We start from the raw sequence: 14,457 nt of genomic DNA, 5'->3' as shown, positions 1-14,457 counted from the left end.
ATGTGTATATATATATATATGTGTATATATATATATATATATATGTATATATATATATACATATTTATATACAACCAGTAAGGAGTTTTTATGCAATCTTAGATGTTGGTGCACAGAATATTAGTTTTGTATACATAAATTTTGGGTTTTATGTAAGAAAAAAAGAATACCAACAAATATTTCCTATCCTTAATCAAAAAAAGAAAAACAAATGTAGAAATGAATAAAAAGTATTCTTTAATTTTATTCCTTATCTTTAAATTAACTATATTATAAATAAAAAGAAACCACTGAATAAAAATGGTTTTAAAATTCATAGAGCATGTATCTCATTTTATACCTTGATTTTTTGTAATTACATATTTAAGGTTTATTTCTGTTTTATCTAATTTTGAAAACAATAAAAAAAAAATTCAAGTTTTGAAATGGATTAAGCTTAACTTAATTTTATTAACATTAAATTGATCAGACCGTTCCAAATGACTGGTTTTATAATTCCACATGTAAATTTCACCTTAATTTTCATTTTGAGAAAATATAAGATTCGCAGCGACATTATATGAGTACGTAATATAAGGATGCAGCGATAATTGAATAAATGCTCAAGTTTATTAATCAGAAATTCTTTTTATTGATGCAGATTAGAAAATTATAACCATTAGCCACCAGTTGTGTATAAAAATTGTTATGGTCGAATAGTTGGAATAGTTAGAATACGTATAGAAGAACTTAATAATAATTTATTATTTTTATTTATTACGTATTTTGTTTAAAGAAAATTTAAAAAAATTTTATTTAAAAAAGTCCAATGAGTAAGTCACAAATTTCATGTAAAAATTTTTATTTTGATATTCAAGGTACTTACTATAACAGCAATAAGTTTTCATTTTCCTTGAACTTGATTTACAATTAATTTGTGTTACCGTTCAATATCATAAATAAACAAAATTCCACTGCGTCAATATTTGTGCAAGAATACTTTATTGTATATATATATACATATGTACTTTTTTTCTTTCATTGTAGTTTGATAAACTTTTTGAACTTTAATAAGGATTAGGAAGTTTTTAAACAAAAATAACAACAACAGTTTTTTTTTTAAATTTATTTAAATATAAAGTAAATTATAAATAAAACAAAAAATTTATACGGATAAAAATACATAATTTATTCCCTTTTTTCAAAACGCAATTTCGGCACTTCTACAAACTTTAAACCAATATCTTCCCTAAATTCAAGATCTTGAAATTTGAAATCTGTTGAAATTTTGTAATTTCTAATTAGTTTTGTACAAATCATTTTCATTCCGGCCATCGCATATTTACTTCCTATAAAATGATAAATCTTAAAGCATTTGTTTCAGATTTTGGTTTAAAAATTTACCAACACATGATCTAATCCCTTTAGCAAAAGGTAGATAAGCAAATGGGTGTCTGGTTTGTAAATATTCTGGAGAGAAATGTTCTGGATTGAACATTTGAGCATCAGAGCCCCAAACTTCCGGATCCCGTTGCATGTTAAATATATCTAAGAGAACTTGTGTTCCTTTAGGAATTGTTACTCCAGTACCCAAATCGAAATCAGCTCCTGCAGTTCTACCAACAAGAGGTATTGGGGCCAATAGACGCATTCCTTCATTAATGACCATATCTAAGTATGGCAATTGATGTACGCGCTCCGGTAGCATTTCCGAATTTTTGTCGGGAAATTCGATTTTGAGTTCTTCAAATAAGCGTTCTTGTTGTTGAGGGAACATAGCCAGTAAAGTTAGTGTATTTGTTAGAGTACTGGCAGATGATTCAAAGGACTGAAAGTTAATAATGGTTGTGTCAAATTCTAAAAATTAGAAAACTATAAAAAAAGTAATGCAAAAAATATATTTAAACTGCACACTTGGTATTTTCGGTTTAAAATCCCTTGTATCAACTTATTTCAAATGTAAAAACAGCTCCTTTTTTGTATTCGGAATAATAATCATTTATATTCTTCAAATATAATACAATTGTTATACGTATGTAAAACAAAATAAAAGAAAAATTTCTTTAGTATCTTTTTAAGTTTATCTTTAGAAACTCTTCAATAAGTTTTTACAATCAAAGAGATTGCCTTATATTTCAATAACATTAAAGAATATTTCATGTTTAAGTATCCTTTTTTTTCAATGCTGAATTTTAATAGTTGCTGTATCTGTTCTAGCCAAGAAATAGTTCTCTGTTGAAGAAAAGGCGTACTTCTGATTATAAAATTGAATCAATGTGCGATAATTAGCGTCAGAAACCTTTAAGTTTAGTAAAGTTAAGCATTTGGGAATGGCTGATTCAATCGAAAGATATTAAAGGGAGATTAAAAATGAAAATATAAAATTCACAAAAGCAAGAAAAAAACATAGATATAAAAACTGCTTATTAAATTAATAGAGACTGTATATAAAAATGGTGACTATATAAAAGAAGTTTGTGAGTACATAATTTGCGTAACAATTTTTAGATACTTGAAAAATCTACAATTAAATAAAATTTAAAGAGGTAAAATTTTTATTTTGTGTAAAAAATATTAAACAACGTTATAGATCCATTGAGTGTTAGCCTGGATTAAAATATATTTTAAAATTGCAAAGAAAACTTATTCATTTATTTTGGTAAAGCATAGTTGGAGTATAGGAGCATAGTATGAAATAAATGAATTTCATATTTACAAAAATGTGAAAAACTCAAAACCGCAAAATTCAGTGGATTGTGCGTCAAACTTCAGTAGATTCAATTCTTTCTTCTTAAATGAGGTGCATAAAATATAAAATATTTACTAATTAAGATAAGTTAGTAAAATAATCGTGTTGAAAATTTATTATTGAAATTTTTATCATTGGTGCTGAAAAATTTGATGAGCAATTATTTTGAATGCCATAACCTCTAGGTTCAAGTTAATTAAATGATGATGTTTAGTAGCAAATTGTCGCTGCTACTATTTTTAATAGAATATTAACTGCAAACTTACCGATGCTAGTATAACGTTTGATTCATTTTCCAAATCATCCCAAGAGAATTGTTTGTTCCGGAAGCAATCAATAACAACGTCAACGAAAATTTTTTTTTGTTTCGTGAAATCATCACTTTCATTTGTTTTATTTTCTTCTTGAAGAGTTATCTTTGATTCTTGAATATTTTTTTCAAGTCTCTCCTTCAAAATCTAAAAGAAAAAATGAAACTCTTTGAAATTTTATTCAATTTGAAGTAATGGTACAATTTTACATTATACAAGAATTTATGTAGTATATTTTGTGATTCTTTTAGTTCTGGACCCCATCTACTAAGATTAAAAATCCAGTCATACATATATAATGGATTAAAAATTCTTGTAGCTACCAGCTTAAAAACACTAGAATAGAAAATTTTAAATAAAAGCATTTTCACATATCTGCATAAGTATACCATAAAACATTCAATTAAAAAATTGTATTTACTTGCAATATGCTCCAGCTATTTCGGAATTTTCACCTTCTTGAAATTTCATTCGTTTTCCCAATGTTGTTTCTATTAAAATTAAATTGTGAAATTTTAACCAAACAGTTTTTTTAATTTAAATTGGATTAAAAATTTTATGTGATATTTAGGACAATCGACAGCAATAAGTAGGTTAATAACATTAAATTTAGTTCATAGTTAATAGAAGCTTCTAATAGAAAATGTATTTTTACGGAAAAGGTAAAGTGTCAAACAATTTATAAAATTATTAGAAATAGAAAATTAGTTCATTTTTATTATGACAGACTGCGCTTAACATGAAATTTTTTGTCCTTCAATAAATAAAACTATACGGCATGAAAGTGTATACTGTACTTACGGCATGAAACATCTAAAAAACAAGCATGCAAATATGGTAATAAAAATATTTCTGTTTTTCCATCAGCTATTTTTTCAATATTTTTAATTAAATAATTTCCTTCATTATTAAAAATAAGTGAAAAATTTTTCAGAAGATGACCACGCAAAGCAGGTTCAATAAATTTTCTATGAATATTCCAAACTGGAGCTAAAAATTATAGAGAAGAATTTCATTAAAAATATTTTGTTATATATACATATGTATGTACATACATATTTTTATATATTTTTATATACGGACATAAGAATGAATATTTATACATGTATGTATGTATACAAACTTTTTTCAAACTATTTTATTTCAATTCAAAATTTTAAATTGAAATTTACGTCACTTTTTTGAAGCGTAAAATAATATTTTAAAAAACCTACGCTAAACTAAAGTTAAAGTGGTTAAGGTTGATTCAACCATTTCAGAGAAAGAAAAACAGCTTCAAAAAATGAGAAATATTGATTTTCATATAAAATATATGCGCGCGCACTCCTTCGTTGCCAGACAATTTACTTTAAAGTAATTATACTTTAAACAGCTTTATAAAAATTTTCTTAATAAAGCTACTGGTTTCATAAAGAACTCTAACTATTTTTATTATTTAGACGTGTATTTTTTTATTTACAGTTATTATTAAACTCATGATAAAATGAGCTCCGAATATATTATACCAAAATTTTTTGAGTAAATTCTTGCATATTATTTAGGGACTCTAACAAATCTTAAAAGAGTGTTTATAAATTTATCTTGTTCTTTACATTACACTGTGCAAAAGAACGCTCATAGTTCTGCTATAAATGTATTTCTAATATAAAGACAACAAAATATACCACGACATTAAATATAGGCGATCGAACGAAATCGTTTTGATTTTTACTTATACAAAAATTCGCACTCATGAAGCATCCCTTTGAATTCGCATACGATTTAATTCGTATGCGCATAACTGTGTTTTCGGATTCTTGTCTGATCGATTAAAGTTAAATATTAATAAAATTATTAAAAAAGCTTCCCATTGTTGTAAAAAAAAAATTGTTAGTATTAAAAAAACTAAATTGTAAAATAATTTTGTATAGTTAGTTTTAGTAAAATAAAAAGTGATCATATTTTTCAAATAATTACTAGAAAATTCGAAAGTTAAAAGGGCATGCAAAATTTGGTTTTTTTTTTGTGAATTTGAATTGTAGGTATGAGTTCGCAAATTATTATAATAAATAAATTATAACAAAATTTTTTAAAAACAAATGTAATAATATTTAGTTATGGAATAAACAGTTTTAGAAAACCATGTATGTGATTCCGTTTGCTGTTCAAATAAGGAGACTGTGGAATGGAGTAGCTACAAGAAAATCATTAGGAAAAAGGTACGTGACAATTTTTTGGCTTAAAAGTTATTTTTATTTTTTTGTTTAATATTACATTTTCTATAAAATTAATATCAATACGAAATTCAATTTTGAAAAATTCTAAAAAGTCGAAAATTGTTTTACTTGAAATATCGCGAGAATATTTAATTATGTATTTGAAAATTTTTCTCACCTTTTTTGTACATAATTAAATTAAATTATAAAATAAAAAGCAATATGGTGTAACAATTCTTTTCACTAAATTATTCTAAGTTCTATAATACTGAAGCTCTTAAGTTCCTTTAGTAGAAACTAATTTAAGTTGTCAATTATAAATGAAGTTCTATTAAAAAATTGATAAAAATTGAAAATTATGTTTAATTTAAAAATTTCTTTAGTGTGATTTAAAATTTTAAAGGCACATCTGTTCAAAAGCATTAATTTGTATATTTAAAGTAGCTACTTTGTAAATAATTAAAATAAATCTTCTAATTACTTATTTAATAACAGTTTTTACTAAACCGATTTATTTAACCGATTACTTAATTAATAATTATATGAATTACTCTATTCCGACAATATTTTTCTTTATATTATATTCCATATAAATTAATTCATAATTGGTTTCTGTTTCAAATTGTTCTTCCTGTAGTTTAACTCAAATATTTTGACGACACATTAACCTCACTGTTTCGTGGAGTTCCAGTTAAAATATGAACATATTTACCTTTAGAAGAAAATAACCCCTCTCCTAAGTGTTTTGTTACTATATCATAATAGTATGCTTTATTGACAAAAACTGGTGATGGCAAAATTTTTTTCATCAATTCTGGCGTACTACAGTAAAATACAGGATTGGGACCAAACCATACTATACCATATTTAGGATAAAATAATTTTCGTGTTTCCGCTATATATTGCAACAATTCTGTAAGGAAATTTAAAAAAAAAAATAAAAGAGAAAAAAAGACAAAAATAAAATTAATTAACATTTATTATACAGGAATCAGATTTGGAACGCTAGATTAAAATATTATGTTAAATTAAAACATTAAGAGCTTTGTTTTTATATAAAATATTTTTATTTTTATCTTTCATAAATTCTTAGTAAGGGATATTTTTTCATTTTTAATGTTACATCCTCTACAAATTGTATGTCATCTAATTTGTAATCTGTTTCAAATCTGTAATTTCTTAGAATTTTCGCCAACATTGTTTTGATTGACAGCATTGCATATTTAGAACCTAAAAAAAATTCAATACTGAATAATAAAATAAGTCTAATTAAGTGAAGTAATACAATTACTTTAGTAATGTTATAAAACATCGAAAGTGCATTTAGTTAAATTAGTTCTATGAGTAATTTAAATTTATTTCTACTATTTTCAAAACATTTTCAAGTATTTAATGAAAAGTTTTTTTATTATTAGGCCAATAGTTTCTTTTATGAACAAAAAATAATGTATTTTGAGCTTTGCAGGAAAAATATAGATCAAATACACTACTTATATGCTACATAAAAAACCCATAGAATTTTTATTATTATAATTTATAAAGGATTAATTTTAAAATAAAAGTTGAAGTTAAAACATGGAAAATTCGAGAATATTTTACAAACTCAAAAAATTATTTAAATAGAACTACTATTTAGAGCTTAGACTATGTAGAGCGTTCTAAAATTTTTAAGTGTTAATATATTATATACCCGTTTAAATTCTAAATGTGCCATAGCATTTGTAACGCTGAGAAATAATGAAATTAGATATAAACATGTATACTTATGTATTTATGCTTAGCTACTTTAATAAACTAATTAATTCTTGATTTCGGCATGTTATTTGGAAGTACATATATTGTACATATTAACCAGAAAGTAACTAATTTTGTTTTTTTTTTTTATTTGAAATATGTAAACGTATATATAAAGGAAATTTAACTAAAATAAATTCAAATATTTGTTAAATTAATCATTAGGATATATGTAATGAGATCAGCTTTGCTTTCACCAAATCAATTTCCTTTTTTTTGTACATAATATGTATTTTATAACTTATATTACCAATGCAAGTACGAATTCCACGTGTAAATGGTGAGAATGCAAATGTGTGGATAGATTTCAAATTTTCTGGCAAAAAATGATCCGGATAATATGTAAGTGCATTTTCACCCCATATCGCCTTTTCACGTTGCATGCCAAATATATCGAGTATAATTTGTACTCCTTTCGGTAAACAAATTCCTTCAGATTGTATTGGAAAATTTTCAATACCTTTTCTTCCTACTAAAGGCACTGGTGCCATTAATCTCATGTTCTCGTTAATACACATCTCTAAATAAGATAATTTTGATAAATCATCTGCAGAAACATTAAAATTTTTTTCTGGAAATTGTTGTAATAATTCAAGAAATAAACGTTCTTGATATTCAGGAAACATTGCTAAACAAATTATAGTGTATGCTACAGTATTCGCTGATGTTTCATAAGCCTTCAAACAAAATAAAACAAAATAAAAATATTAAGACGTAAAGATTTTTTATAATTTAATTTTGGATACCGCAGATATCATTATATTAGATTCATTTTCCAGATCTTCCCAATTAAATATTCTTCTTTTATAGAATTCAATTAGAAGATCAATAAATATGTTATTAGATTTTAAAAATTCATTTTGATCACAGTCAATTTCACGATACTCATTGTTATTTTCCCTGAAATTTTCTATTTTAGAATATTTACGTTCTTCCAATTTTTGATGAACCAGCTGAAAATTTTTTTAAAATATTTTAATGTTTTTAATATTCTTTAATTTTAACAATGTAGTGTTAACAATGTGAAAAATTAAATTTTTTTACTATATGTATGTATGTATGTAATTTTATATTAATTTAGTCATTCGATGACAGACTCTAAAATTACATTAATAACGGTTAAATACCCAATTCAGCTAATTATTTCTAAATGCTGAATTGTGTAGCAAAACAATTTTAATGGAATTTTAATTATTAATTTTGACATTTTAAGCTTCAAGTGTATTTTAAGCTTCTTAACATTTTAAGCTTCTGACCATTGGTGCAGTGGTTATGGCACCGGTCCTTTAACCGAAGGGTCTCGGGTTCAAACCCCGGTCAGGTCACTATAAAAATTATATTCAATATTATTATAACTTAATATACAATACTAATAAAAAAAATATTATACAAGTAATTTTCAAATATTCGTAATATTCCATATTAAAAAAAAAAAAAACTAAGAAAAATAAACAGTAAATATTAATAACCTCAAATAATTAATATAAATAAAAAAACTACGGCAGGTTAGTCACCTTCCTAGTTAAACTCTATGACGCTATGAAACTAGTGCATGAGAAATCATGCACTAGCCCTATGCTCCTTCTAGGAGTGAAAAGGAAAAAAAAAAAAAAAGTGTATAATTTTTTTTTTAATTTTATTTGCTTACCTTAGTTACGAATAATTTTAAGCATTGTTGTGATTCGTGTAAAATTTTTCCCCATTTAGTTAATTCAAATATAAAATCAAAATGGTAAAGTGGGTTGAACATCCTTTTTGTAATTAACCTCAAAATGCTTTAAAAAATTTTTTTTAATAAAAAATTAAAATTCTTTGCAGGAAAATGTTTTTTAATTGTATGCGGTTCTTAATAATTTTTGACACAAAATTTTTACCATATACATATAGTGAACGCAATAATTCAATAATCTATAAACTAGAATTTAAAATGAACGTCGAAGTAATTAGAAAACAAAACTAAAATGGAATTTTCGAATTAATCAAATACGAAACACAAATTTAGGTAATATTATATAATACGTTTTCCTCAAATTGCGTCATTTTATATTAAAATAGTGAAACATATAAATATGTGTATGTAATGTAATATATGTATGTATATATTGCATATAATTTATAATAAATATAGAAAAATATTTAGATCAAACATATTACTATGAAAAAATCGAATATTTATGTGTGTGCATTGTGATTACATATACTGAAATCCAGGGCCCGATCTTTTTTTCACTTGTTTGCCAAGTGAAAAGATAGTGATATACTATCATATATCCGTACAACGCAATTTTCGAGTGAGAAGAATTTTTCCTTATTGCGATTTTCGTTTTTTCTAAAATGTATACAAAATTTAATTCTATTTGTTTTTGGAAATGATACAGATTCAGACGATAATTTGAGAAAAAAATTCAATTGAAAAAATTATTTTAAAAAGTCTTATTGGAAAAAATTACACTTCAATAAAAAAAAAAGATTGTTCTGATTTGGATATGAATAAAGAGCGAGACCAAAGAAGTGAAATACACAATTACGATATGTAAGTTTCCAAATTTATTTAATTTTGCGTGCGATGTTAGTTCAATTCCTTTAATATTATGCGAACGGAAAAAAAATTTTGTGTTTGGCAAATACCATATACATAGAAGTTTTTAAATTTTACATATACATACTTGCTATAAGAATTTGAAATATCCATGTTTTGATTCAATTGAAAATTCATAACTTTCCCCATTGTTGTTTCTAAAAATTACAAAACATAATTTTAAAATGACAAAGATTATAATTTTTATAATGACTAACGACAACTGCTATCCAAAGTTGCTAATTGACATAAAGGTACTATATTGAATTCTTTCATATCATTACCAGAATATTGCTTTAATTTTTTAACTAGAATATCAGCTTGCTCATTAAAAATTGGTAAAAAACTTTTTAATATATTAATATGAAATGCTGGTTCGATTAATTTACGATGTTTATTCCAAGTTGGAACTTAAATTATTTATACAGGCACATATATATTTAATGTTAATATAAAATTAAATAATTAAAAAACATATTAAAATAATATATATAACAAAAATACCTTCAGATGAAAATAATCCTTCGCCAAAATGCTTCCCAACAATTTTATAATAATCTGCTTTATTGATAAAATTTGATGAGGTGAAAATTTTTTTCATCATTTCAGGCTCACCAACATAAAAAAAAGGTTCTGGACCAAACCAAACAATTCCAAAACGTGGAATTATTTTTTTACGGGCATCCTCAATAAATTGTAAAATAGCTGTTTTATTTAAAAACAAATTTTTTGTTCAATTTTACATTTCATAAATTTACAAGAATTTTTAGTGCACTTGCAGTTAGAAAATTTGCGATTACACAATTTACCTTTATATTTTAAAATTAACTTTACTTTATAACGTGCTTTTATGATATATGTATGTATGTGAAATGGACGATATTAAATAAGCTGGGACGTCTATTTGAATCTAATGTCAATCTTAATTTATGCAGTAATTTCAATTACTGCATAAATCAAGACGACGTTAGATAAGCATTCAGCTGTTTGTCCTTAATCAAAAATCTAAGTGAGTGTTAATTTATGGTATTATATGTGTATCAACGCATATGTATGTAATGTTATAGGTATTAAAATAATAAATTTAGATTTATTAATGCCTAGTAAATGCAGTTGCTAAGTTTTTACAGAAATAAATAAGCTTTTATAAGATATATTTGAAATGGGAAGAAATAAAATGTGTTAAATTTCAATATACATTAAAACCTAAAATACCTTAAAATTAAGATTTTAGTTTTTAATTCTATATTACGCTAAAAATATTTTCATGTGAAATGTTGCCAAGACGAGACAGACCATTTATGGTTCCAATTGTCAAAAATTTTTTAGATTTAATATAGAGCCAAGTATCTAACTCTTCAAAAATGTGAACGTTCATAAGGTGCATGTTCAAAAGAATAATCAACAATCGATACTCTCACTGTCAAAGAAAATTATTTTTAGCTAATTGATATATCACGCTGTTTATATAGCATATAGATCGATGAAATTTATGTTTTATTTACTTTACTTACAACAAGGATCCATACATTAAACATTTCATTTAAACTTTCAATTTCCTAGTTTAAGAGGTTTGAGGCAAAAGTTTAAAGTTTTATAATTTTTTTGTTTATTTGTATACTAAAATTAGCTTACATTACAAATTTTCAGAAATTTCAGAAAGTACCATAAGAATATTGATGATGATCAGCGAGTTAGTGACAAATTTGGAGTTTTTTAAATATCAGTAAAACTTAAAGTAACATTGCTATGTAATTAACAGCTATGGGCAATTTTATATGTTTAATGAATTTATTATTGAAATAATATACCCCGAAATTGGGCAGCTTAATTAAAATTCAATGAGGTTTTAAAACCCATATTAGGCCGGTTAGTTAAAACCCAAAAAACGACAAAATGCTTCGAGAGAAGGTAGCTGCCCTTCTACTGCGCTTAATGTTGGACTCATCGTAATTGGCGTACTGCGCAATATTTTTTTTTTCTAATAAAAAGATCAATTTCCGATGCAAAATATAACAAAAAAATCTAGTGAAAATGTTGTACATAAAATTAAGTTCCGAAAATTCTATCTAGTTTTTACAGAAAAAATCTGATACTTTTAAAACCTGATACTGATCATGCTAATTTACATTTTAATTATGTTAATATAAAACAATAGCTTAATAAAAGTTATTTTAACTACAGTTCATTTGCGAAAAGGAAGTTCAAAAATTGACGGCTACTAATGCATATAGGGAAAACTAGGAAAAATGTAACGTATAACCATGTTTTTAACTACCTACTTATATCAGTTAACGAATTTATTGTTTAGAATATAGTTTTCTCGAAATTCTGAACTGTACTTTGATTAAATATTGTGTATCCTGCCAGCTCGTAATTCAAAATTAAATCAATATAAAACTCGAATTAGCAAATGTTGCCCCCTTTTGCCTACAATTTTGGAGCTAATTAAAGTACATGAATAAAACTACAAGGAATTTGAATTGTAATAAAATATTAATTAATTTTATAAATTGAAATACTTTCAGGATGAGAACAAATAAATAGGTTTACTAAGATCAATTTGCGTATAATTTTATGTATATAACTTCAGCTTTCTATTTCAAAGGGTGGAGAAAGTTTTTTAAAAAGTGACACGGACAGAGTGACACTAATAGAAATAATTTTTTTCCACTTTTATTAAAAATGTATCAAATATTGACTTAGACGGAAATGTATTTAAGATTTTTTATTTATTATTTGTGAATTTCTTTTTCATTTTTTTGGAAAATTTGAAAACATAAAAAGAAAAGATCAAGTATATTTTTGCGTTGTAAGAAAAACGTAGTTTAATTAGTCTCAGCCACCCTATATTTAATAATAGAGTAGCTAGCTATATAATATAAAATTCTATGATAAATATACAATTACGTAATTTTTGTTGCTTTTGGTTCTTAATTTTTAAATCAAATATATACGTACAAAATAACTTGTAAAAAGGAGCGTCATGTCTTAGTAAAAATGACATGCTGGATATTCCAAATAATATTAATTTTTCAAAATTATTTTAGATTAGCATTTTTAATTAACACAGTTTTCATATATAAGAATTCATGGACACTCCATGGCTGAATAATTTCAGTAAATATAATGCTATTAGATAATTATATATATATATTAATTAATTTTGTTGATTTGATTACTTAATGATATAATCCTCTTAAGAAATCGATTCTTTTTTGAAATTTTCAATTTGTAATTTGTATTTTCATACAAAAAAATTTACTTTGTCAAACGTCGACAAGAGTTACAAAAAATATGCACAAATTTATAATTACTTTCACTTTCATATAGAGGTTCAAATATTATAGAAATTCTGACAGCCTATAACCTTTTCTATCAGATTAATTTTCACTTCGTATTTTAATTTTTATTTTCGTTATATTTAATTTTAATTATACGTTTATTAAACAAATATTCAAAATAATTTTAATATATAATGAAAATAATATTATAAATTTAAAATTATTTGTTTAACAAATTTTTTTAAAAAACTATTTCCAATAACATTTAAAATTAATTTAAATTCACTTCTCTTATACAATTCACTTCTCATTTATCATTCATACAACAAACTTTGAAAAAAAAATTTTCTTTATCGCGATTTCCTCTTAATTCAATAAAATATTATTGTTATGCTAGTTTAAATAGCTTGCAAGTTAATGCAATATGTATAATTTACTAATTATAATTTGAAAAGTATAAAATTTTTGCACTTAATTTGAGTTTTAAACACACTGTACAAAATACAATTCCTATGCGATGCTGCTAAATTGTATTATTATGCAGGATAACAAATTAATAAAATAATATTCAAATAATTTCAGGGTATATTTTTTTTGTATAATAATTAAACAAACATTTTTGCATTTGAATTAATATTGAGTTAAAATTAAAGTTGTATTACAGATTTTGGAATAATTTTAGTGCTTCAAGCCGCTTTAGTGCACGATTATAAAATAACTAATTTATAGTTAGTTTAAATATAAGCGAAATTTGATTAGCTCTGTGTTACTAAAGATCATATTCGAATATTTTTAGTAAATATATTTGAAAAAAATTAATATAGACTTTTGTGTACCAATCGAATTTATTATATAATATTACGTAACACTACCTCATTTTCTTAATATTAAATTTTTAATTTTTAAATTGAATTAATTTAAAGAATTTAATTAGAATTTGCTTAGCATAGTATTAGTACTACTATATAGGTTATGTATTTTTTTATTATTTTTCTCATTATTTTTAAACAGCAGCATATTAAAAATTATTTTTGTGTAAAATAAAATTTTATATTTCTTTAATGAATGGATTATTAATTATTAAATCAAAAATTTTTAATTACTTTCTTGATTTTTCACATTTAATGCAACACCAAGAAATGGTAATCCAAGCAATGAATTCATTTTCCATGATAGCCAATAGTATTTACGGCGCGACCACAAATACCAAAAAAATAATCCCGCAATTATGTACAAATAAATACTCGTTAATAACAACATTCTTTTTAAATCTAGATCTCGATTAAAACTAAATCATAATTAGATTTTTCAAAGGTATTTATATAGATTCTCATTCATATAGGAAGATGATTTCAAAATTTTCAAATAAATGAATGACAATTTTTTTTTTTTAAATCTCCTACACATATACGGAATATGTTGCTTATTTATAAATTATATTCGTATAAAAAAATTAATTATTGTAGGTACGGAACACTAGTATGTAAATGTATGTGCGCTAAAAGTTATTTTTTTTTATACCAAAAACATTTGTACCAAATACAAATACTAATAAATATTTTTTAGC

At 24.1% G+C, this 14,457-nt stretch overlaps 2 protein-coding genes across 2 annotated transcripts; both read right to left on the bottom strand.

Moving 5' to 3' along the window:
• Positions 1 to 1,167: 1,167 nt before the first annotated feature.
• LOC129609786 (probable cytochrome P450 313a4) lies at positions 1,168 to 3,174 on the bottom strand (the record flags this gene model as incomplete). The annotated part of the gene is made up of 3 exons (XM_055521907.1): positions 1,168 to 1,328; positions 1,384 to 1,807; positions 2,995 to 3,174. Coding segments are annotated over 3 exons (765 nt in total), but the record flags the coding sequence as incomplete, so codon positions are not given.
• A 3,132-nt stretch (positions 3,175 to 6,306) lies between these two features.
• LOC129609785 (probable cytochrome P450 313a4) lies at positions 6,307 to 14,150 on the bottom strand. The gene is made up of 8 exons (XM_055521906.1): positions 13,994 to 14,150; positions 10,111 to 10,311; positions 9,825 to 10,016; positions 9,695 to 9,764; positions 8,677 to 8,803; positions 7,775 to 7,981; positions 7,279 to 7,705; positions 6,307 to 6,464 (listed from the first exon to the last, which is right to left on the bottom strand). The coding sequence occupies exons 1-8, from the start codon at positions 14,148 to 14,150 to the stop codon at positions 6,307 to 6,309; spliced, it is 1,539 nt and encodes a 512-aa protein (XP_055377881.1).
• Positions 14,151 to 14,457: the final 307 nt, after the last annotated feature.

The sequence above is a fragment of the Condylostylus longicornis genome, unplaced genomic scaffold, assembly GCF_029603195.1.
Source record: "Condylostylus longicornis isolate FDR11 unplaced genomic scaffold, ASM2960319v2 ptg000040l, whole genome shotgun sequence".
In the NCBI taxonomy this organism is placed as follows: Eukaryota; Metazoa; Arthropoda; class Insecta; order Diptera; family Dolichopodidae; genus Condylostylus; species Condylostylus longicornis.
This window is presented reverse-complemented; position numbering and strand designations above follow the sequence as displayed.